Source organism: Cynoglossus semilaevis, chromosome 1, assembly GCF_000523025.1.
Source record: "Cynoglossus semilaevis isolate Cse_v1.0 chromosome 1, Cse_v1.0, whole genome shotgun sequence".
In the NCBI taxonomy this organism is placed as follows: domain Eukaryota; kingdom Metazoa; phylum Chordata; class Actinopteri; order Pleuronectiformes; family Cynoglossidae; genus Cynoglossus; species Cynoglossus semilaevis.
The window spans coordinates 28,988,240-29,010,782 of record NC_024307.1 but is presented as its reverse complement, the minus strand read 5'-3'; the positions used below and the strand labels follow the sequence as shown (position 1 = coordinate 29,010,782).

Below are 22,543 nucleotides of genomic sequence, written 5' to 3'. Positions count from 1 at the left end.
TTGTTGACTTGTCAACAGTCAGTCAGTAGTCGGGGTTGTTGACTTGTTAACAGTCAGTCAGTAGTCGGAGTTGTTTCCTTGTCAACAGTCAGTCAGTAGTCGGAGTTGTTTCCTTGTCAACAGTCAGTCAGTAGTCGGAGTTGTTTTCTTGTCAACAGTCAGTCAGTAGTCTGGCTTGTTGACTTGTCTGGATTACGGACCAAATCATAATCCCTGACTAGGTTCTGGACCTTGTATCTCCTGAAGGCGTTCTGGATGACCCTGGCAGCTTCGTACAACTCCCTCTGTTCACCGTCTGTCAGTGTCAGCAGGGCAAAGTCTCTCTCCATCTTTCCATTAGCTGAGGCGTTCAGGAACTCTGCCCACGCCGCAGAGGAGGGGGGGCGCAGTCTCTGAAGGGCCAGTGCACTCAGAGGGGAGGGGGGGCACACCCGCCTGCCAAGTAAAAACACACACCTGTGACTTAAACAGCTGACAGGACGCACACTCCTGGTTTTCTACTGTGAGCTGTGTGGCTGTCCACTGTTCTTTAGGGCGGAGGTCACCTTGGTGGGGAGTGGGTGTGAACGTCCACCGTATCCAGGTATGTAGCCAGCCAGGTGTCTTGAATGGCGGGATTGTCTCGTCTCTCCCTGAGCGGTGACTCTGCCCCCCTGGGAAAGTCCTCCTGCTTGATTCGCTCAGGTGTGGCCTCAATGATTTGCTCTGCGAGCACCGCCATGTCAACCTGCAGACCAGGAAAGGTCGACATGTGAGTGTCCTCAGGTTTAGCCCCTCAAACCTGCGCTGACTTTCAGAAGATAGTTATTTTCTTTGGTTTCCTTCCCTTTTTGTCATTAATGTTTATTCAAAAAGATTCAGATCTTTTGTATTTGTCTTTATCCCCGGATTGAAGCCACAGGTTTGTTCTCAACATTATCCTTGTGTTATGACCTAGTGTTTTGTTAGTTCCAGAAGTTCCTTCAAAACAATTTACCTTTGAAAGGAAACCAGTGAGATAACCTGGAAGTTAATGACAGGACAGCACATGATAAATATGTTCTGGTGCCCAATCTGAGATCTCTGAGACCTGAGGTTCATTTAATACATGACCATTATAACACAGCTGATGGACATGTCTGTTGAAAACAAGAGTACTGATCACAGTTAGACAAACTTCTGACATTAAACATCTAGGATGAGGCTGGATTTAGAGAAGGTTGCTCCTAAACTCAAACTGAAGTCTGACTTTAGAGCTCTGAATAAGCACTGTTAACAAAAACCAGTAGGTGGCGCTACACCTCGATATGAATGTTGTGACACCAGTGAGTGTTTCCATACCTGTAACACCTCCTCTTCCAGATACTCCTCCTCTTCGCCTTCGTTCTCTGCGTTCTCGCTGTAGCTGAGCAGCTCCTCCTCCAGTGTCACCGTTGAGCTGGTTGTGTGCAACCGCCGTCCACTGGTTGATGCTGTGTGTGTGTAGATGTGTGCGTGGCAGGGGGAGGCACTCTCGTAGTCCATGAGGTACAACGGAAACTCTCTGGAACTTCCAGCGTTTACACCTGTAACCAAAATCATTTTAATCTACAAATTAACAATTTGTCAATCAATGCACAACCAAGACGTCACCTGTTACCTGAGCTGAAGCCGGTGTTAGGCTCCTCCCCCCACATGGATACTGAAGGAAATGAGGAGGCAGAGGGTGGAGACGAGGAGGGTGAGGAATTAGAAGATGGGGAAGAAGGGGAGGTATCCATGGGGGTGGGCCCACTGGAATAGGCAGAGCTGGGTGAAGGAGAGGAGGGGTCACTGGGAGAGGGGATGCTGCTGGAGGAGCTGAGACCTAAAGGGGGAGAACAAAGATGGTTCAGATGAGAGAGTCGATCACGGTCATGTGAACTTTTGTTGGTGCGGTGCTTCACCTGTGTCAGGACTTGTAGACAGAGGAGACAGTGGAAGCTGTGGTTGTGGCGTAGCTGGCGTTTGTGCGTCCGTGGACAATGTTTGCGTGTCACTAGGGGGCGTGGTCTGTGAAGTGGGGTGATTCACATGCAGCCCCTCTAGTGCTGAAGCTAGCCGTGTGTGTCCGCGAGAGCGAGCGACCGCCAGTGGCAGCCGGCCTAGGGAATCAGGGATTCCTAGCGCCAGGCTGTTCCAACCGTACAGGAGCTCTGCTGCCCTCTGGTGGCCTAAAGCACAGGCCCACATCTGAAACACAGACAACATACCTACATTCCCGTGTATGTTGTATAACATTGTGAGTAATAACAACATAACATTGTGAGTAATAACTGCAGTGTGTTACCAGAGGGGTGCAGGAGAAGTGGTCCACGTTCAAAGGGTCCACTTCCTGTTCCAGATCCAGAGAGTCTGCATTTATACTCCTGCAACGAATGAACTGATCAACCACTGTGTGTGTACCTGCAGTCAAATCAAAGTGTGTTTCAAGTATGTGTTAAGTGTACTTTGAGTAGGCTTGTGTATTTGCAGTATCAGGTGTATACCTCGATGTGTGTCTCTGTGTGTGTACACATGTGTTTACCTCCAGTAGATCAGCGTTTGTATCAGATGTGTGTATCCTTGTGCAGCAGCCAGGTGGAGCAGTGTCATTCCACGATGACGAACAGAGTGCTGAAGTCTCTCACCTCCTCCTACTTCTTCTCTTTCACCTCCTGCTCCTCCTCCTCCTCCTCCTCCCCACCGTCCAACCCTCATCATCCGCTCACACACGCCTACAATTCTGCGCTCAAACCACTGGGAGAATGGAGTCACACACACACACAGAACGTTTTTGTGAAGACATTCACTCTCATTCGTTTGGGTTAACATTGACATGGTCTCAGAAACATTCCTCTGTCAGATCAAATGTTATTGTGGGTATTATCATGATTGGTCATCAACCAGTTTGAATGGCTTACAGTGGAACACTGATGGAGCTGTCAATGTCTGAGTTAAGGTCAACTGTGTGTGTCTGTGTGAGGTGGTGGGGATCTATTTTAGCCCTAGGACTTGATCTGCCAAATTCTCCATGACGTCAGAGAGGGACGAGGAAAGAATAGAGATAGAGAGCGACAGAGGGAAGGAGAGAGAAATAGAGAGAGGGAGACAGCCAAAGAGGAGGGGTTTACTTTGTAAGCAGAAGGATTAAGTTGAAGAGTCATAGAAAGAGAGTAAAAGGAAGAGAAAAGGAGAGTGAGAGTGAAAAAGAGAAAGAGAGAGAGAGAGTCAAAGGGAGAGAGAGAGCTTTAGTTTATTTTCTTTTAAATTCAGGTTCATTAATTGTACCTTTCTAGCCCAGTTCATTAGACCCATCTCCCTGCTTGTTTCTCTGTCTAGCTCACCAACTCAACACCAATCTGCTGTTCCAGGTTAATCCAGGTCACTGGCTGATCAGCCTGTTGTTAGCACTGACTGAACCTCCTTCAGTTTCCACCTCATCATTCTAACCTGCTCATGGTCCTCTGGTTGGGCTGGTGGAGGGAGTGATGCCAGCCGGTTGCCATGCTGTTGATAATGTTGTTGGTGTTGGCGGTTGTTGTCACGAGCAGCCATCTCTGCCATTCGGCGTTCCATCTGTTCCAGACGTTCCAGTATGGACATCCTGAACTGATTGTCTGCACAGAGAAATCAAACCCTCAATAACAATAACCGACAGAGTCAGAGTCAGTCAAATATTCCTTGTGAATAACAAAAATGAAGAGGGTGTGAAGCAGTTTATAATTTGATTTGTGAACTAAAGTCTGCTTCCTGTGTAATAAATCTTGAGAGAACGCCAGAGCTGCAACCAAACCAGAGCCAAACTGGATTAGTGCTAGTGCTGGTCTGTGTCAAAGAGCAAAGAGAGAGAACTCCAGGGAAGACAAAGACACAGACCAGCAGAGAGACCTCCACAGGGGCAGATGATGCACAGATAGCTGAAAAAAAACAAACAATGCACAGCTGCTTCTTCAGAAGAGGAGCCAGCCTTATCAAACTGGAGGGCTTCCACCTCCTCTTTCTCCTCCTCCTTCTGAGTGTATCCTCGGATTAATTCTCCAACACTAACCTTGGCTGAATGTTGCAAACAAACACACTGTATTCCCATGCATTAGTCACTTTACATGTTTTTGAATTTAAATCTAGATTTGATCATTAAAGGTGTCAAATAACCAGTCAGTCAAACAATCCAAGAGCTCTGTTCAAAGTAAAACAATGAGCCAATCAAAAAACAGAACAATCCACCAGTCAGCAGAAAAACAAGCTTCTTCAAATATTTACTTTCAGCTGTAGACAGTTACCATGGGAACCATGACATCCTATGACAGCGACAATCAACACTCATGGTCCTACCGACACCACCCTGCCTCTTCTGTTCCTCCATCTTCCCTCTGCGCTCAGATGTCTCCCTCTCTCTACCCCGTCCCAATCACTCTCTGTCTGTCAGAGCAGCTGAGCACAGGTGAGGAGCATTTTGGGTAGGTTATGATGTCATGGGAAAAGTTAACACACGAGCTTAAAGTGTGCTGACGAGCCGGGAGATTTAGTGCGCACACGCGCACACACACACACACACAAACACACACACACACACACACAGAGGGAGGGAGCAGACTGAAGGAGCGTGCCAGGATCAAAAGTCAACAGTAAAGAGGGAGAGAGTGAACATGAGACAGACAGAAAGACAGACAGACAGAGACACAAAGTGTTGTGTTAGTTCTGTGGTCTGTGTCGGTCTGTCCTAACACAGCAGTTACACATCCACTATGAGTAAGTGCAGGGATCGGTGGCTGATGGAGCGTCTCAACTATCTGTGACATTCCTGGAACTTAGTCTGCCCACTTCCCCACCACACTCCCCACCCCCTCCTCCTCTGGGCCCTAATGACAGACAGGTCTTCACTCTCTCTAGGACTGAGGAGAGACAGGGACGAAGATGAGCTGGAAGACAACAGCAGCTAATTTCTTTCACAGAACCACAGTTAAAAACCACCAGGGTGTAAACACTGAGATATGGCAACAAAAACCAGAATAATATGTTGGTGGAAATCTGAAGCTGCAGCCTCCATCTTTCCAGTGGCTGAAATCCCCATGAAGCGACATCATCTTCATCTGCCCCTGAAGCCCATGTTCATATTTATCAATTCATTCTTCTTTGAGCAGAAGTTTAACTATCATATTAAGACAGAGCCCTGGAAGCACTACACTCCCTGTGTGTGTGTGTGTGTGTGTGTGTGTGTGAAGTTCAAACAGCTTCTGTCACACACAGAAATAGCAGCAGTGGCTGATGAGTGTGTGTGTGTGTGTGTGTTTTCAGGTGATGACAGTGGAAAACAGCTCTGTGCCATCAATCACAGAGAGAGACAGAGACATAGAAGGCAGGGGGCCGAGAGAGAAAAGGGTCGAGGGAGAGGACAGAAGGGAAAAGATAAACAGAGAGAGAAAGGAGAGATAGACTGAGAGAAGGGGGAGGCAACAGCGTAACACTGCACATACACAAAGAGGGCAGTATGGTAAACCCTTATATTTATTCAGTTACAGCTATGTTGAAAGTATAATAAGCATGTGCGGCTAACAGGGAAATTATTGCACGTCTCCAAAACTACTTCAGCGTACACCAGCAAAGACAACGTAAAAATCAACAACTTTCTCTATGACGTTATGAACAGAGGGCTGCAGCTTGACACTCACGGTGCTCTCACACCAGGGCCAGTTGCTCCGTACTGCGCTGCAGCACAAATACCCCACCTCCTCTGTCCCCCTTTGGCCTGCACTCACATTACCCCAAATTCAAGCCCGGTTGCCTGACACATACGTCAGCGACCTTTGTCTATATGAAGTTTAAGCAGCCCTATCTAGAGTGAATCTGACAACAACGTCTGCAATGGCTGCTTTGTGAATTCTATTCAAAACAGTCAGCCATCGCTAACGTCTTGATTTATTGTCGGTGCTAAGCTGTGATTCACATATTTTTGCAGAAACAGCAGCAGACGTACTGAACGTGTGTGCATCATCTGTGCCGGCGTGGCCCAGTGTTCTACCCTTTGACCCACCACTACCAACTGTAGCAGGGGAGTTGCACATGTACTCGCACTAGCCAAAGAATCCGGAGTGGGGGCGTACATGCTTGGGTGTGGTACACTGGCATTAGTGTGAGTGCACCTTTAGAGTCTGTTTGGATCTTTAAAGCCAACATTAGTGGACTTAACTGACCATCCAGTGAGAGCCAGTCTAGCTGGGAGCTGGGCAGGGAGCTGGCGTTCCGTGCTCTGTACTCAAACAGCACTGAAGAAGAAACAGAACCTCCAGACTCCAGAACCTGTAGACACACCAGACCGGCCTCGTGTGCTGGAGGAGAAAAAAATAGAGTTGCAAGTTGAATAGTACGTATTAAAAACAGCATAGTAAACACAGACTTTTACTTTGAACACTGTGCAGTGCAGGGACAGATGCTGAGGGTTGTTTATGAAAACTCCACTGGTATGACATTTAAATAAGGAGGGAGAAAGTCAGACTTTTATTTTGAAAATTACCAGGGCAATAGCAGCGCAGGACTCCAGGCTGGATCAAAGAGGCGGGGACGGAACTCTGGTCAAAAACACATGCGTACCGACCTGACTGCTCGTTCCACGGCCCTGTGATCAGCACCTTCACACCACCCTGGACACAAACAAGAAAATGCTGACTTAGGCCCTGCTGCCCTCTTGTGGAAGAGCAGAAACGGTACTTTGAAATCAAACAGTTGTCATTAACACTTAACATGTTAGGTGTTGAAGGTATTTAATAAACTAGTGTAATCTTTACTGATAGTTATTTTAACAATGTATCAGGGTAAAAAGTCATTACATATATACACATACATAAAATATTACGCAAGTACTGATTACCTCGGGGTATGACCACTCTGGGGAGAAGTCGGTGATGGAGGCCGGGCGGGTGGAGGAAGAGGAGGGCAGGGGATGTGGGAAGGGCAGGAAGGAGGACGAAGGCGAGGGTTGTGGGGGCACCACGTATCGCACTACAGCTGGGAACATCGCTGTTGTTGGTGCAGTGGTGGTGGCAGCAGATGCTGGCGGGTGAGCTGTCACAGGATTGGCCTCCTCAGTGATGAGTTCTGAGATGAGGTCAGGGAACTGGCTGTCAAAGGAGATGTCCAGCTCCTCCTCTGCCTGCTCACAGGACGCCACAGCATCGTCTTCATCAAGAGCCATGTCAATGGAGTCGTCCTCACGCTCGTGCCTGCTCTCCTCCTTCACCTGGACAGGAGGTGGGGCTAAATTGGGTGGAGCCAAAGGGACGAGATCTGTTGTAGACTTTGGTTGAGTGAAAATGGACATCTGCTGTAGCAGGGGCTGATGGGAAATGTTATTTGGAGGTGGGACTTCAGCCATTGTCTGCTGAGTGTAGGGCTGTGTCAGGACCAATGGAGGCTGAGCATCAGTATGTTGCTGTGTCTGATTGTTTGTAGGGGGAGTTTCTTGGCAAACGAGGAGCAACGAAGAAGAACCATTTCCTGTTTGCCGTGGTGACAAGGAAGAGGGGACGCGGCTCGGCTGCAGAACAGGAAATCAAACATTAGTTGTTGTTTTTTTTTTTTAAATTGAAAAATTTAGCAAACATTTCACAACACAATTCCATTCAGAATGTCTGTGCAGATTTAAAATAAAGTAGCAGTTGGACACCACACCACATAACATATTAATCCAAATATAGGAGGTCCCTAATTATAAGATGACAACCTCATTTAATGAAAGTGAAAGTCAACTCCCTGTCAGTGTGACACAGCTCACCACTGCACACAACCAAATGTGACCTCTGTTTTTAACCCATCACCACAGTGAACAGTGGCAGCTTTAAGAACCAGGAGCAGTGAGTGGAGACGGAGCCATGACAGAGCACCTCAGTGGGAACTTGGCAGATGGTGGACTAGAACCTGAAACCTTCTGGCCCCAAGTTTGCTTCCTGAACCACTAAGCCACCACTGCCACCACTATAAATACAATCACTAAGATCTCCGTTTTAAATGCAATTCCTAAATTTAAATGAACTAAGAAACATAGCAAAATTTCAAATGTAAATACAGTGGACCCCTGAGATACGAGCTTCCTGGAATACGAGTATTGCTACCCGTATGCAACTACTGCAAGATTTTCCTTGTGATACTTTTAGTGTTTAATAAAATAAAATAAAATAAAATAAAAGAGTATATTTCTGGGGGGCTGTAATGAATTAATTAGTTTTTAGTTTTTTTTAATGGGGAAAATCCGCTCTAGATACAAGTTGATTGAGACACGAGTGCTGTTGTGGAACGGATTAGACTCTCAGGTCCACTGTACTAGTTATTTATTAACCAAACAGTGAGATCAATTGATCAGCAGTTTGACGAGGAAAAAAACACAATATTGCAATAAACAGTTTAAAAGCAAAAACACCACTGTAATGACACATTTTTCATTTAAAGGTTTTGCGACACTGCAACTCGGATGCAAACTGTCAGAACTACACTCTGCTGTGATTGACAAATAAACACAGTCACATTACGGGCTTTGGTTTTACAAATTGATGGCGCCCTCTGCTGTTGCAGTCGTGATACCACCAGAGACAACTATCAGCATGTGTCAACGGTTAGACCCAGGTTATAAGATGACTCCACTTTTTCACATTATTTTGAACGAATAAAAACTGGAAGCTGTAAAGCTAATATTTCCAGTGGCTTGAACTTGAACCAGACACAACCAAAGAGAACTTCAGTAGAAACCACCGTTCTTGACTCTGGTGGAAGACAGTTAGCCTTAAAAGGAACCATTTGTGGTCACCACATCACTCTCACCTGCAACAGCGCCAGCTTGGTGGGAGGAGCTTGACCTTCATCATCCTCCTCATCATCATCACCTCCCCGCCTCTCCCTAATTTCTTCGGCCCTGCTGGCTTTCTCACACTCTTGCCTCCCCATGTCATTCTCCCCCAAACCTCCTAACTCCAGGCACAGGGGGAGGAGAGGTGGGGCCACTGTGGAGGTGGGAGACAATGACAGGGAGATAGATGGCGGAAGGGAGGACGACAGAGGGGAGGAAGAGGAGGCAGAGTCCCGTCTCTCTACGTCACAGGAGGAAGAGGAAGAGAGGGAAGAAGGAGGTGAAACTGAGGAGGGAGGGGTGAGGGTGGGTGAGAGGGAGAGTGCGAGGGATGGAGGAGTTGGCGGAGAAGTAGTGGAGGTGGAGGAGATAGAAGTTAAAGGAGGAAGGGGTCCACCGTATGTCTGACCCTGTTTGGGTGAGTTTAGGAAAGAGTCTGGGTCAAAGGTGGGTAGAGGTGGTGATGGAGAGGAGGTGGGGGGAGATGGTGGTGAGCTGGCTGCAGGAGGGGGAGGTGAGCGGCTTGTGGACGAAGAAATGGAAGATGACGAAGAGGAGGAGGAACAGGAAGACGATGAAGACGGGGTAAGGAGAAGGCTTCCAATAACTGGAGGTGGGAGGAGGGTGAGAGAGAGGGTGGTGACACCAGGGGCCCGGACAGTGGCAGCAGGAGGGAGGGAGGAAGAGGAGGATGTGTTGGGTGAGGCAGAAGTAGGAGGGGAGGGGCAGCTGGCCACACCTGACGCCTGCAGGGCAGCTGGAGGGAGGGTGGACGAGAGCAGCAACTGGCCCGAATGAGTGAGTGACAGGCTCCTCCTCTGAGACGCTGCCACCTCCTCTGCTCTGACTGCACCTCCTGCTGACCCCACCCCTCTTCCGCCGGGGATGGCGGTGGTCGTTGCCATTACTATGACTGCGTTCTGGGGCAGCGCCACCGTAGTCAGGCTGGGACGATGGTCACCGTAGAAACTGTTGTTATGACTGCTCACAGCGATCGTGGGGGCTCTGTGGGGTCGGGGGGGCGAAGAGGCGGAGCTGGAGGAATAGATGGTAAACATTTTTATTAGAGCAAATATTGGTCAACGTAACAGTTACTTTCATTCACATGAAAACATTTTTAAATTAGTCTAGTTTAATGCTAATCAATATTTAGCCACAAGTGTGTTCAACTATGGACCACACAAACCTTTACTGAACTTATTTGATTTATAAAGACAAAATTCAAATCTTCAAATAATTAAATGTTGTCTTTAACAAAAAAAAAGCACAGGAGCGTCTGAAATCAAATCTCAAAACTAAAAACATTAGAACAAAAAGAGTAAATGGCAGCTTAAAGAATCATTATTAAAAACGTGTCTAGCTGAGAAATAACTAAAAGTTGCCCAAAATATGTAGCATAAAAGCTTAAGCTAAAAGTAAAGTAATTCAAAATTATTGTGTATAAGTAACAAAACACTAATTCATTCAAGTCAAAAACCTAGGGGGCGCAGCCAAAGAGCTGACTCACATTGAAGAGGGTGAGGAGGCGGGGCTGCTCTGAGCCTGCAGGTGGGGAAGTTTGGCTTCTCCTGGTCCTCCTGCCCTTCCTGCCTCCCCCGCCTCTGCTGCCAGTGGAGATGGTGAGGGTGTGCAGGCGGCTGCGGCAGCAGCGGGCAGTTTGGGCGAAATAATGCGGTGTTTGGTGCTGTTGCAGCGGTGAGGAATGTTGACTCCTGGTGAAACTACATAAAGACCCAGACGTCAACATGATACATAATGATGATGTCACAGTGATATTATGTCTCTGCTGGTTACCTTGGGCGGTGTTACAGAGACATGTGTGTGTGCGCGGCTGTGGTTTGGGTCTCTGACGCTCCAAAATGTGCTGCACCAACTCCTCGATGCTAAAATCTCCCGTTCCGAGCGAACACTTCATACTGTGGACTGAGAGACAGGAAGGATGTGTCACACACAACCAGACACACAAAGACACACAGAAACACTGAGGAGCTGCTCTTACACATGGGCTTCAGCTGACTCAGCAGGTCATCCCGGCTCCATCTGACACTGTCATGGCGGTCAGATACCGCACACAGAAGTGGACTGCATTTCCCAGAATCCTCCAGGGACGGCACATTCAGGTAGTGCACCAGCACAATGTCTGGGTTCTGTTGGACACAGACACACATCTTGTTGTTCCACTGGGTATGGTAAAAATCCAGCCCTGCTCCGATTTGATTTGAGGTCTCAGCTGAACATTAGCTTTGTGTTAGCATGTTGTGTAATAAAAAGTTAGGCTTCAGAGCCTGAGGTGAAGGACAGTGTGTACCTGCAGCAGCCAGTAGCATCGTCTGTGGAATGTGGGCACAATGGAGGAATGGACGTAGCAACCATAAAGGCACTGAAATAGCAGACATGTCTTAGCACCAATTAGCACAATAGAGTGCCAAAACATCAAAATTCAGTTGTCAGCTAAAACATGACAAATATCACTGCTCTTGAAAAATAAACAAACAATGCTCCCCTTAGCCACAAAAAAAAAAAAACACAAGTGGGCACAAAATGGTCAGCAATTAAATTGGACAAATTAGCTTCAGTAAAAAACAGAGTAGATAAAAGTGCAGCAAAATCGCCAACAGTGTTTGAAATCCAACCCAATTGCAGTTAAATGATCATCAAAACAATACAGAACAAAATGATAAAAGGATAATCTGATAAAAATCTGATAAAAAAGGATAAAAGGATATCTGATAATTGCTAATAGTGAAACATAAACGTTAGCTATCAAAATGGTTTAAAAACTACAAGTTATCCCAGAAATATCTTCAAATAAAAACGGGCCTCATTAATAGACCTGAATTAATTGGTTGGAAGAATGAAGACGCAGTCTACATTATCAGAGATAAACAAAAAGAGTGCTGCAGACCTCCATGCCCTGGACCTTCAGCTTCATGTGGTCCTCTCTTGTCGTCTTCCCATCCTTCCTTTTCTTCCAGCAGTAACCATCCTTCCTGTACTTCACCTTCTTCCTGTTGTACAAGATGATGCTTCCATTCTTCGGCCTGACACACAAACACACACAGGTAAGTTTGTGGTCACTGACCACCAGAGGAGCTGCCTGTTATTGAGATTATGGTTTAAATGATGTGTTTGAACATGGCCTAAAGGCACCAGCATCCACTCTTGTGTCCTTGATGGCCACTAGTAAAATAAGTCAATTTCAGGGTTGAAAACCTCACGGTCTGAAATCAGTGAAAAGTCACAGACAAGAACGACGCTGCAAATAGAATTTACCAGGAGCCATAAACACATTCAGACCAATCAATAAGTGCAGCATTCACAGTTTGTTATTGTTGTTGTTAGTGTACCACAGAAATGCATTCCAACACAACAGTCTTCAATGTTTAGTATGACACACTCACTCCATCACCTGCAGTGAGCGGAGATTTAGTTTGACATGAAAAACTGACACACAGACCTCTGGTCGACTGAGTCCTGTCAAATTATTTCCCCTTGCTGATTTTCAGAATTTTGACTCTCCAGACCAGCGGTGTCAAACTCATGTTCACTGGGGGCCACATCATCAATACAGTTCTCCTTGAAGGGCCGTAAGAGTGTATAGATCAGGGGTCCCCAACCCCTGGCCCGTGGACCAGTACCGGTCCAACGGTCATTTGATACTGGGCCGCAGTGCGACACAGTGAGAAAATGTCTTTACTTATTAACTTCATTCAAAAAAATCCATCATATCCATTTACTTTATTTATTTAAAGATAATCTGTTCATATTTTAAAATAATAGGTCATTCAGACTCTGATACAAACAGAACAGAGTCGTTTTATTTTGAAAATGTAATGATCCTTCAATGCTCAGCACCTTGGTACCAGTCTGTAGTAACAGGTGGTACTGACTGACCAGTCCTTGGTTGGAGACCACTGGTATAGAAGTAACTACTCCATAACAGACTAGTACATAAAAACTTTTAATAACTTAGGTTTAGAAACTCTGCTGCATGGACTTAGCTAAATGCTTTTTAAGCTCCCACGGGTCACACAAAATGGCTTGGCAGGCCGCATTTGGCCCCCGGGCCTTGAGTTTGACACGTGCTCTAGAGCATTATCTAGATTGATGGTCCATACCTGGTCTTTAATGTGCAGGACAGCCACTCCTCGTGTCTGTCAAATGATATCAGGTAAGAGGCAATCTCCTGAAATCACAAAGACAACATCAGGGAGACAGCCTGAGCGTCGCATGACGTCCCTTACAGTCAGGGAAAACTAATTCATGAGACCCAGACTGAAATGCAATTCTTCTCACCTCGTTAGTGTTCCATCGCAGACGCTCGTTGGGTAGAGTGGTGGAGCGAGGGAGACACTCTAGCAGCTTGTTAGGAAGGAACACCTTCCTCTGTCCTTTGTTTTCTGTACATAAGACAGTTGACGTTGAACTCAGTTGCTGTCAGACAAGTCAACGTAACATATCAGCAACACGAGTAAGTTGTGGTATGGTTGGGGCTGGGACTTCAAAGCATTACCTTTGATCAATTAGTTATCTGTGTAAAAATAAATGAAGTATTTCAATGCCTCATTCCAGTTCTCTGTTTTCTGGCAAACCAGCAACAGTGATGTCTCGATGTCAGCTTAGATAACAATAGTGTTTGCCAAAGTGGGGGCGGGCAACCCAGAAGTTGCGGGAAAAAAAGCATTAGGAATAAGAAAACTTGACTAACCAATTAACTCGGACTGAAACTCCATCAATCTATCATCTTCAGCCAAAAGCAACTGCAAGATACAGTCCTCTAACCATAAATCAATAAGAGCCTGGAACTACTCACGACTCCATATCAGCCACCAGGCAATGTTCAACTTTCACTTTCTTCATCTTTGCTTCTTTGATTTTACATTTTAAATGTGCTCCATGTCATGAACTCTCTTAGGTAGACAGTATATTTGGTTGGTCAGAGTTTGGATCAACTTTTACAACTGCTAAAACAATGCAGAATCAACAGAACCAAACCCTGGTCTGACGAAGAAAAAAGGATCACTATCAGCTTGTCCCTTTTATCAGGAGCCACCACTAATAGCCCACAAAAACAAAGGAAACAAACTATGGTCTGATAACCAACCAAACAGCTCCAGTGTGAAATTGTCCTTAGATCCAGGTTTCAAAAAGAACCCACTGCATAAGAAACAAGAGCACTGGGGAGCAACCAAAGGAAGATGGTGTCCTTAAGTTTATTAAAATGCAGAACAGAAATAGTAATTGGCAGTAATGTCTAGGATTTTTTTTTTTTTGATTGCAGCACAAAAATGTATCCCAGACCTCATAGCTGACATCACCAACGAAGGGCAGTGACTAGACAATGGAGCTGGAGGGGTGTGGATGCAGTGAGTGTGTGTATAGGTCTGTGTTTGACTTGATGACATCAGACAAACAAACAGGTAAACAGGACTGACCTGTCTCTGGGGAAACCATCTCCTTGTTGCTCATGGTGACAGGTCCATGCAAGATGATTCCTACACAGCACACGCTGGCCAGCTCTGCCCTGCTATACACACAGACAACCATATAAACATAAACACACGCCCCCACCCACGCACACACAGTAACATAGAGAAGCAAAGCTGGTCAGTAGGCTCACCAGTGAGAAAAAACAAGGTGTGCAACAGGAGACAAACACACACACGCATCTTCAACATCATCTACTCAAATTTCTTCCTGTTGCCTAGCAACAACTGAATTTGCACATGCTTTAAATGGAGACACTGTGTGCGTGTTTTACGGAGAAAAACCTGCAGACCTGACGTCAATTAACACACCACTGACAACTGGTCAGCACCCACACAGGCTCATCAACATTCCTATCATCCATATAAACATTAATCTGTAACTTTTTTGTGGTCGACTTGGCCCAAAAACATAGCCGTTTACAGAAACGCGTGCTAGTGATGTTTAATTCGCACACTGATGGACAAAATCAAGAATGAAACACCAGACTTCTGTCCATATCCACCCACATAATATTTCTCCGAAGGCCCACTTCAGACCACTAACTTTCCTGACAGCATCGTCAGCCTCGTGATGCCACTGCCCGGCATCACTGACCGAGCTTATCGCCTGCCCCCGCAGCTTGAGCAAATACCCACCGACACCGACCTGGTTTTCAATTTAAGGACACGCCTTTAACTTAACGGCTGCCGTTCATTGTAACTAATATGAACATGAGTGCAAAATATCTCTCATGGGTATTACGAATTAACTCCAAGGTTTGCCCGTCTAGCCATCGCGATAACTGGCTAAGCGTTAGCTGTTAAGGGTAGCTCCGAAACAGCGGAGATTTACGAGCCGCGGGTGCCGAGCTACTTGCCTTTTCACTCAGGGACAAAACTTCACATCAGCACGTCGCAGTGGAAGGTTGCAAACCCCAAGAGACAACGTTCACATTTTACCAGCTGACAGAACGGTTACGATACGGTGTTGAAAACACAGTTAAAGCTCCTTTACCTTCCGCCTTCTGCACAGTCGCCATCTTCTCGGCCCTGACGTCACTGCGTGGTAACGGATTGTGGTTTGAGGGGGTGACATAATACTGTATATATTATAATATTTATGTTATTGTGACATAATAATAATACTAATAACTAGGCAGTGCTATTGAATGTATCAAACAATTTCATACGCAAAATCAACAATTTAGTAAACGTACAAAATACAAGCAAAACATATATTCCTGAATATTCCTGTTTTGTGAAGACCGTCTTCAAACATGTGGAATTACACTCCAAGAAACTGCTCAAGGCAAGGATCAATGCTTTTCTATCTGCTAGCAATAAGCGATACATACTTTTTTTTTAAATTAAGATTACTAGACCAATTATGAGCCAAAGACATACTGCACAACAAAGTGATACCGCATTTGGTATCTTAGCAACATGGCTAATGCGCGAAATTCACTGTGATTCAACAAAGGAAAATGAAATTACAATTCATAAATGTTCAATGATGTGTAATGATTATTTTTCATATAACTAAATGACAGGAACACAACTGCAGCGCACGACTGGAAAATACAAGTTGTGCACGCTGCCCGGAAACAGTCTTCAAGGTGTCTGGGCATCATGCCACCTTACAAAGGTGGTCCACTCTTTGATAAGGAACACTCGATAGGTCCTGTTTACTGAGGATTTTGTTTTGATATCGCTATATATTATTTCTGAATAAGCTAGCTTTTCATTATTTAGTGAGCTATTGTCTTTAAATATACACTTATCAGATGCATTTATCTTATCATTTGTACAAGATGCTGTTTTATATGGTTGTAACTTAAGTATGCACAGTAGAGAAGGGGACAGCTGCACCAGATGTTTAATTTAAATAAAAAACTTTGCTTTTAAGTTGGAAAAAATGTTTCCAACTACTAGTTAAAAAATGCAATTGAAATGTCTTTCTTGTATTGAAAAAAAAAATACAGAACCGTGACACGTAGTGTATTGAACCAAACCATTTCTTTTACCACCTTATCCCAAGCATACTTTATTAAATTCTTTGTCACACATGTATAAAACATTTGGTGATTATTTATTTTATAAAAAACCTGTTGGTTCCTGGACTTGGCCCAGTAAGTGGGCTGTGGAGTTTAAACTGGGATGAGTTAGCACCAAGTTCCAAAAGTGTGTCACAGATAATGGACCACCCCATTACATCAACAGGCCGACCCTGAAACTGGGTGGTTTGAATCCAAGCTTCAAGCTAGTTAAAACCAAGGGATAAGGTTGTGACCAACCTTGCACAGAAAAAAAACCCCTCTTTACATTTGAACAGAGTGTGTGACACAGGTGAAAGTAGAGAAAATATCCAAGTTTATTTTGTATAAAAGCAGAGGTGGTTGTCCAGGAGGAGGCGCTGAGCTGTGAACAGGTGTATCTGTAGTCAGTTCTGAAATCTCTTTCCTGAACACCTACCACTTTTTTTCAGTACAAACAGGAAGCAGAAAAATCACTCACTAGGATCCTTCCAGTCCTGAGCTGCAGCTGATTAGTCTCTTCCTGAAGGGATTTTCACATTAAAAGCCCTTTCGTCAGGATCATGTAACGTCATGTGACAGATCAGAGATGTGGACAACATCTTGTAATAAATAAATTCACAGTAAACCAGACTGACACTGATCTCATCAATAACAATATATGGCCATGTGAGGATGTCACATGACCTGACCTGTCACACAACAGATCCTCAGTGCTCACAGACCAGCGCCCTTATCAGATGGACAACCACACCAGACCTAAGACTTGAACAGCTTACAGCAATTAATCAATCTATCAATCAATAACCATCTGATCATATTCATCATTAGGAAGTAAAAAAACATTAGTGAGAGAGACAAGATGGAGAAGGAAGAAAAATAAGCCCATTTTAAAAACTCCACAGGAACAGGTGTGTGTGTGTGTGTGAGTGGCATCTTCAAGGACACGGCTGAGCCCAGGTCAACGGTCATCACATGCCCTGCCTGATGCTCTGGATGAACTGAAAAATGGCTGAAATTTGTGGGAAAAATAAAACAGAAAAAAATTAAAAACACCAACAGAACTGACTTGCTTGTTTTTGAAAAAAAATCATTAAAATAATAATTTATCAATAATTTAACATTTTATTTACATTTACATAAATTATTGAATAGACTTTAAAAAAATAAGTTGAGGAATTCCTATGAACTAGCAACCTTAAAGTCGGGACAGAGCAGAATTGAATCTCACCTGATCCACAAACCACAAAGATGAAAAGGGCCAGCAGCCATGGACCCACCGGAGACTTGTCATCGCTCACAGGCCGCTATAACAAAAAAAAAAAAAAAAAAAAATCACTATTACATGATAACTTAATGTCAATGCTGTGATTGAGTAGAACCTTAACCAGTTGGAACCTGTACTGGACTGTATGTTGGTGAGGAGAAATTATCTTTCTGAACATTTTATATAACAAGATGTAAACAAATGGGAGTTCAACTTTCGTCACAATGTCAATGCACCAATAATGTCACCCCATTCACAAACTTTCGTGTTTTAGGCAGAGTTTCACCTCTACACGTAACTCAACAAGATAATAAATAAACTTTATGACATGGACTCACAGTGAAATGTGTCACTGTATTCCATTGGTGTCGTGATATGTGATTTGATACGTTACTGACAGTATGTCCATGTGTTTGAGGCACTCACAACAATGTTGTACTATCCAATGTCAATCAAATATACTCACATTAATATTCCACAACACAACACCAGCTACGTGTCACCGAGCATCACATCTTCCATTACTATAATAATACTAATAAATAGCATCAGGACAATTATGACATTTTAGCAATGCTAAGCAAAACCACATCCAGTGCTCTTTACTACAGCTACTGATGCTAATGCTCACGGAGTGCTAGCTCCATTGCCCTTACGCATAAAGCTCCAGTAAGTCACAAAAACAACCAAGTAAAAAGACAATAAACATATAGACCTTTAAAACGCACGATTAGCAAACACGATTGCAAGTACCGATGTTTTCTGGACGTGTCCCCGCTGTGTGATCGTCTTGCTGTGCCGCTCGTTAGCCACTTTCATCCGCTGCACCGCCGACATGGTTTCGTGCTTGACAACCGGAAGAGGAGCGCAGCAGGGGCACGGATAGCCGTTACCAATTAGGCAGAGTGGATGTATAGAGAGAAGCGTGGCCAGTCAGGGTGTTCCCTAGGAACAAGGAACGTCCGAGACGGTGCTTGTTTCCGTGTTGTGTTCGCTTTCGAATAAATGCTAACAGCTACCCAGCTACTTGCTAGGAGAGACTGACACAGGGAGCTGACGAAGTCACGTGACAAATCGTTTGTCATGTCTGCCCTCCTGTGGCAGAAATAAACATTTCTTTAATTTTCTGTTATGTTTTACTAAAAGGTTTTTATAAACAACTTACGGGTTTTTATCATTGGTACGGACATGTTATTACAATCCAATTAAAACATAAAGATCTGTTTTTTTATTGTCTTTATCTTCTGTAAAAGTAATTTTAACACAAATATTCAGGTACCCCACCTGTGTTTCTTAGCATAATAAACATTATATTAAAACAACCTTGTTTGAAATAAGAGCTCATCTGATTATTTTTGAGAACAATTGACTGCACTCACTTAAGGCTTTTTGTCTGCTTGAGTATTGTAAACCATTTTCATTGACATGTTAATAACTTTAAACTTTAAATTGTGTTTTGTAAGACACTGGTAAGTTACACAACGCTTGTAATATAACACTTAATGGTATGGTAATGGTATACAAAAATCTGCCCCATAGGTAAGCCCTGTAACAACTACAACGACATGCTTTCAAACAATACTTTAGCTCTGTCAAGGTAAACCAAATGTTCCTACATGACAGTATTTGACCATATCTAACTTTACTCAAACTAACTTTATTTGTTAACCCTTACATAACATTTTGAGTGAGCATCTGGCTTTAATCTCATTCTATGATAATGGGATCACAGGACCTGAATATAATCAGTACTGGTACTAGAACAGGTTTTTACAGTAGAGGGAACTCATAAACACAAAACAGTACTTTGATTTCAGATTTAGTTTTTATTCCTGTTGTAAAAAGCAACAGGTCTTCACACACAAACACACACACACACACACACACACACCTACAAACACATACATGAATGCACCATTCATTCACTGCTGACTGTGGCACAGTCAGGGGTCAGAGTTCATTGGTAGTATCCATCTCTACCTGTGTCTCCGTTCATTACTAATTTCCAACATGATGTCTCTGACTGTAAAGTCCTATAGGTCAGAGGTCATGTGGGGTCGAGTTTGCATCACCTGCTGTCATGACATCATCATGAAGGCACAGGTGGAGTCGAGCATCGTCATGTGCATGGGAAAAAAGGGAATTCTACAGGTTACAAAGGTAACCTGAGGTCAGCAATTGGACAGAAGGACGTTTATGTGCCAATGACGTCACAGAGAGAAAATGCTTTACTCAGTTAACAGCCTAGCCCACTGACGGAGCCGATGCGGTCCATCTTCATCCCAAAGCATCCTCTTCCCCCCACCATAGACTTGCGGCTCCGCCTCCTCATCTTGGTCTGACGCCGCAGGAAGTCAAGGAAGAAGCGTGGTACTGCCCCCTGTCGGTCAGCCAACCCCTGTTCTTGATTGAGGCGTTGAGCCACGTTTGCAGAGGAGGAGGGGCTGGTGTTGTCTGCTGAGCCCTCTGTGACATCATCATTAAAGGTGGACGATGCTGAGAGGAGAGATGAGAGATGAGAGCCAAAAAGAGAATCTAACACCTGAGGAGAGGGAGAGAGAGAGAGAGAGAGAGAGAGAGAAAGTGATGATGTCACTCGAGGTTGACCAAAATGCCAAAGATCATAGTAGTTTAAACAAACGGGTCAGACATCACACTACAGTGAAAACACAAGCACAAACACAACACTGCTTTGCTAACGTCTGCTACACACAATCTGACCCATTAAGCCTTAATTGGCTTAATACCCCATAATTGGCCTTTGTAGTTATACATTTCAATTTTCTTGTTTCATTTTGACATTAGCATTTGTCGACAACGTGCCAGGTTGAAAGAAGGCAGCCCTAAAGCCTTCAGAATCAGTAGTGTGGCTGATGGGAGCCTAAAGTGAATGGCATTAAGAAGAGGTTTCTTTAACCAATCAGATTTTGAGCTGTTATCAAGCTGGCATAGCAAGGACTTCTAGCTGGCCCGGAGTTATGTCGGCGATTTGACTGATTTGATTGGATAGTCGGAGAACACACAGTATTGCAGGCATGGCCAACCTGCGGCTCAGGAGCCACATGCGGCTCTTTGCCTGGTTTAATGCGGCTCTTACGTTCATGTTGAATTTTATGTTTGTGTTTTTTTACGCTATGTCAATCTCATGACAATGGGTGTTGACACATATTACTTAGGAAAAACCTAACCTAACTCAACGTAAAACCCACAGGAATTTTTAAAAGAGTAGCAGAGTTTTCTTTTTCTTTTTTAATTTTAGTTTTTTTTCCACTGTTGAGCTGACATTAACAATCTGAAGCCAATTAAAAAGTATTCCATAAATACGACAGGACAGACTGGACTGTCAGCATTAGAAGGGGTGGAGATAAAAAAGGAATTGTTGAACGTACGGATAATCTGGACAACAGAGTACTTGAACTCATCTCAAGGACAGGGAGGATGATGGACTCTGTGTACAACTAATCAGAAGTTTTGGTGAATAGGATATACAGTTTTCTTTTTAATGTATTTGTAACTTGTTGTTATTGGAGTCTCAGCTGTGGTCGTACTGTGATTGGTGGGTTTGTTGCTTTAATACTGTTGTTATGGCCACATTCGCTCTAGGATCTGGGATACTTGGACTGGTTACACTACATTTCTACATTATATTGATGGTAAAGATGTTATTTGTTCAGACAGGACAATAACTGAAGGGTCAGGTGAGAAATACATGGAACGCCACAGGTTTAAATGTGTCTGTGTATGTATGTACAATGACAATGAAGGTTCTATTCTAATTGTAGTATTTTTCATGTGTTCATGGGAAAATATGTAGTTGAGTTGTTGGCTTAAATTGAACAACTAATCTTTATCTATTTATTATCAGACCAGGTTTTACCTAGTTACGGAACGCTGCTTTCAGCTCTTTGTGATTTTAAATGTTAATTATATCTTGGCTAATTCCTAGCCATCCACCAAAGGTAATAAGGTTAGCCCTGCTGCACACCTTTTAGCTCATAATTATTGATCTACAGCTCTTCTGACTTTGTGACCAATTGTGACCAAAGCATGCCAAAAGACATGGGAGTTGTATGTGCTATTAGCTTTACCTCTCAGATTTTGTAAAAGTTAGCTAAAGGTACGTATATTCAAAGTCACAGCAATTTCAAATATTTCAGGTTTTATTTTGCCTTGAGCGTTCTCTGTTTTTTAGCCATGTAGTATTGCAGTTGCTCACTGTTCTACTGGTGCCCCATGTGGCCAGTTTGTGCCAGTGCAGTTAATCTGTACAACGTAAAACTTTTTTCCCATTCAAATGTACTTATAGTGATTTTCTGCTCAAGAAGTATTTGGTAGAAATGAAGTTTATATATTGCTGTCTTCACAGACCTGTTTGTTGTCTTTCTGAGGCGATGGTCTGCTCTCCACTGTGATGGCGAGAAGGAGGAGGAGGATTGGGAAAAAAGACGAGGATGGTGAAAACGCCATCTTTGTTTGATCCAAAAACAAACAATATTAACTTATTAGTTTACATAGAAATCAAGAAATCAAAATTGTACATATCAGGTCCATGTTTATGTAGTTTGGTCTCATTGGATATTTGGCGTAAGTGAGAGAAGCTTTCACCTGGATTAAAGACTTCAAAGACACAAAAAAACAAGTAGACATTGTGCAGTCAGATTATTCATTTTTTCACATAAAATAAATGATAGTTTTCAAAATATTCAGTCTACAGTAAGCATTTAAGCTCAATCAAAGACGGACTGATCTGATTAACCTTCACCAAATTCAGGTACTTACTGATATTAGAATCCAACAATAATCCAGGAGGACAGGATGCTGCTGCTCGTCATGTGACTGTGCTTCAAAGTTTCAAATCAAAACTTTTTTTTTCTTCCAATAAAATTAAATGATAGCTGGTGTCAGAGGGTGTTAAGGTTGTGTCCTGTTAGAGGACGAGTCTGTGATGGACCTGAACGCCAAT

The 22,543-nt window shown here is 43.9% G+C and overlaps 3 protein-coding genes across 9 annotated transcripts in view; all 3 read right to left on the bottom strand.

Moving 5' to 3' along the window:
• Positions 1–15,376, bottom strand: part of camta2 (calmodulin binding transcription activator 2) — a 22,648-nt gene extending 7,272 nt beyond the window's left edge. For 2 of the 6 annotated variants that reach the window (XM_025058225.1, XM_025058245.1), the window contains exons 1-17: positions 15,296–15,376; positions 14,248–14,339; positions 13,109–13,212; positions 12,931–12,998; positions 11,718–11,853; positions 11,121–11,192; positions 10,812–10,959; positions 10,607–10,735; positions 10,320–10,533; positions 8,788–9,847; positions 6,845–7,510; positions 6,491–6,617; positions 6,171–6,305; positions 3,430–3,596; positions 2,525–2,736; positions 2,288–2,366; positions 2,041–2,190 (exon numbers count right to left, since the gene is read on the bottom strand). In XM_025058225.1, coding sequence (XP_024913993.1) covers positions 2,041–2,190; positions 2,288–2,366; positions 2,525–2,736; positions 3,430–3,596; positions 6,171–6,305; positions 6,491–6,617; positions 6,845–7,510; positions 8,788–9,847; positions 10,320–10,533; positions 10,607–10,735; positions 10,812–10,959; positions 11,121–11,192; positions 11,718–11,853; positions 12,931–12,998; positions 13,109–13,212; positions 14,248–14,281 — 3,501 coding nt within the window. In that variant the 5' untranslated portion in view covers positions 14,282–14,339; positions 15,296–15,376. The other 4 variants (XM_025058248.1, XM_025058228.1, XM_025058236.1 and 1 more) reach the window with 4 other exon arrangements.
• A 1,250-nt stretch (positions 15,377–16,626) lies between these two features.
• On the bottom strand, positions 16,627–18,685 carry LOC103389960 (stress-associated endoplasmic reticulum protein 1). Its single transcript, XM_008325616.3, has 3 exons — positions 18,334–18,685; positions 17,545–17,620; positions 16,627–17,325 (listed from the first exon to the last, which is right to left on the bottom strand). The coding sequence occupies exons 1-3, from the start codon at positions 18,415–18,417 to the stop codon at positions 17,285–17,287; spliced, it is 201 nt and encodes a 66-aa protein (XP_008323838.1). The 5' UTR covers positions 18,418–18,685; the 3' UTR covers positions 16,627–17,284.
• Positions 18,686–19,273: 588 nt separating this feature from the next.
• LOC103389955 (C-type natriuretic peptide 2-like) lies at positions 19,274–22,530 on the bottom strand. Of its 2 annotated transcripts, XM_008325605.3 has the most exons (3): positions 22,360–22,530; positions 21,949–22,047; positions 19,274–20,122 (listed from the first exon to the last, which is right to left on the bottom strand). In XM_008325605.3, the coding sequence occupies exons 2-3, from the start codon at positions 22,045–22,047 to the stop codon at positions 19,817–19,819; spliced, it is 405 nt and encodes a 134-aa protein (XP_008323827.1). In that variant the 5' UTR covers positions 22,360–22,530; the 3' UTR covers positions 19,274–19,816. The 2 variants fall into 2 exon arrangements, with proteins under 2 accessions (XP_008323827.1, XP_024914150.1); XM_025058382.1 differs by lacking the exon at positions 22,360–22,530 and having other exon boundaries at positions 21,949–22,326.
• Between the last annotated feature and the right edge of the window lie 13 nt (positions 22,531–22,543).

Excerpts from the sequence above, each read along its gene's own strand:
- LOC103389960 (XM_008325616.3), bottom strand. The coding sequence starts at position 18,417 with ATGTCGGCGGTGCAGCGGATGAAAGTGGCTAACGAGCGGCACAGCAAG. Across the intron at positions 17,621-18,333 it reads GACACGTCCAGAAAACATCG|CGGCCTGTGAGCGATGACAA; the intron begins GTACTTGCAATC and ends TTTTTGTTATAG. Across the intron at positions 17,326-17,544 it reads CTTTGTGGTTTGTGGATCAG|CCATTTTTCAGTTCATCCAG; the intron begins GTGAGATTCAAT and ends CACAAATTTCAG.
- LOC103389955 (XM_008325605.3), bottom strand. The coding sequence starts at position 22,047 with ATGGCGTTTTCACCATCCTCGTCTTTTTTCCCAATCCTCCTCCTCCTT. Across the intron at positions 20,123-21,948 it reads CTCAGAAAGACAACAAACAG|GTGTTAGATTCTCTTTTTGG; the intron begins GTCTGTGAAGAC and ends CCCTCTCCTCAG.